This window comes from Eurypyga helias, unplaced genomic scaffold (assembly GCF_000690775.1).
Source record: "Eurypyga helias isolate BGI_N326 unplaced genomic scaffold, ASM69077v1 scaffold22100, whole genome shotgun sequence".
Taxonomy (NCBI): domain Eukaryota; kingdom Metazoa; phylum Chordata; class Aves; order Eurypygiformes; family Eurypygidae; genus Eurypyga; species Eurypyga helias.
In genome coordinates this window covers 1-1,796 of record NW_010224061.1, presented here as the reverse complement: position 1 = coordinate 1,796, position 1,796 = coordinate 1, and the positions used below count along the sequence as shown (strand labels likewise).

General features: G+C 48.6%; 1 protein-coding gene across 1 annotated transcript; it reads left to right on the top strand.

Annotated features, from left to right (window-relative positions):
• Window positions 1-336: 336 nt before the first annotated feature.
• On the top strand, window positions 337-797 carry LOC104504975 (histone H2B 8). Its single transcript, XM_010160337.1, has one exon. It carries the CDS (start codon window positions 342-344, stop codon window positions 720-722), a length of 381 nt encoding a protein of 126 aa, XP_010158639.1. The 5' UTR covers window positions 337-341; the 3' UTR covers window positions 723-797.
• The last annotated feature ends 999 nt before the right edge of the window (window positions 798-1,796 follow it).

Below are 1,796 nucleotides of genomic sequence, written 5' to 3'. Positions count from 1 at the left end.
AAAAAAAAAAAAAGAAAACGTAATATAAAAGTCTAAAATGCCGTCGAAATGAGAAGAAATGAAAAGAGAGCAGCCACCCTGGCTTTTTATCCCTTCTTCCTGGGGTGCGGTGGGACTTCTGATTGGCGGAGGCTGCGATTCTGAAGTTAACCAATGAGAAGACAGATGACATAGCGACCAATTGGAGATTCCGGATGGTTTGACATCAGAAACCAGGATTGTCCAATAGCAAAGAACAGTCGTGAATCTCCTCATTTGCATACCATCCCTATAAATAGGGGTGTCGCGGCTATTGTATTTACGTCGTTCCTGCAGTACACAGGTAGCGACAGGCTAGTAAAATGCCGGAACCAGCCAAATCCGCTCCTGCTCCGAAGAAAGGCTCCAAGAAAGCCGTCACCAAGACGCAGAAGAAGGGCGACAAGAAGCGTAGAAAGACTAGGAAGGAGAGCTACTCGATCTACGTGTACAAGGTGCTGAAGCAGGTGCACCCCGACACCGGCATCTCGTCCAAGGCCATGGGCATCATGAACTCGTTCGTCAACGACATCTTCGAGCGCATCGCCGGCGAGGCCTCTCGCCTGGCGCACTACAACAAGCGCTCCACCATCACCTCGCGGGAGATCCAGACGGCCGTGCGGCTCCTGCTGCCCGGCGAGCTGGCCAAGCACGCCGTGTCCGAGGGCACCAAGGCTGTCACCAAGTACACCAGCTCCAAGTAGAGCATCTCGAGCGTCAGTTTGAACCCAAAGGCTCTTTTAAGAGCCACCCCCATATTCAGTAAAAGAGTGGCTCACACTGATTCGGTGAGTGGTACTTGCTTTTAGTACTGTTTCGGTTCCCACGCTTGGACATAGCGTTCGTTGCGGAGAAAATGTTTATTATGCTGCATTACCAGCAGAGGTTTTGGTTGTTGTGTTTGTGCCCTGTGCACATTGTTTATTGGGCACGTCTCTAAAAAAGTATATTGAGCTCCTAATCAAATTCTGAAGGTATTAAAGTTTTCCTCCCTCGTTTTGCAGTTATTTTTTCAACTTAAGTAGGTACAGAGGCAGATGTATGGTAGTCTCTAGGGCACTTCGTTGTGTTTGGGCTTTTTTTCTGTCATTCTCTTATGAAATAAAGGATTTTATTTTGCGTGTGTGCTGGTTTTTTATTTTTCTCAATAAAAGCCTTATTCCAGTAGAGTGTATAGCCTTCCTACTAAAATGCCGTCGTCCGCTTTAAAGGTTAGCTGTCATTCTCAAATGATTTGGCCGCAAGCCAGAGCGGCTTGTTTACTCAGAGAGGTCCATAGGGATTGGGCTGCGTACGTACGTTAGTTATAAGACAGTGTTTCACAGAATTTTATCACGCCGCATACAGCAGAAGTGAATCGGTAGGAGGACAGGTTTAATCAGAGATTTCATATTGAAGTGGTGTACATGTTCCGTCATCTATTTCGTGAAGAATAATTATGGGAGGATAAGGAGGTTCCTCATCGCTCCTAACTGGCAACGTCATAGGAAAATGAAAATATAAGGGATGTTTAAAAAAAACGAGTGAACAAGAGCGCTTTATAGAACTGGTGCTGGATGTGTAGGCAAGGCTCGTTTTTCGAAAGCCTTTTCCAAGGGGGCTGAAATCCTGGCTGCCCGGGACAGAAGCGGCGATAAAACCGTCTGTTGCAGGACCAGAGGAAACCCCCCGCGTACGCCGGTAGGTAACGGCTGTGGCAAAGCGCCCAGCCGCCGCCACCCGCTGGGGCAGAGCTGGGGGCTGAGAGAAGCGGAGGCGGTGTCGCCTCCAGCGGGGGA

Excerpts from the sequence above, each read along its gene's own strand:
- LOC104504975 (XM_010160337.1), top strand. The coding sequence starts at position 342 with ATGCCGGAACCAGCCAAATCCGCTCCTGCTCCGAAGAAAGGCTCCAAG.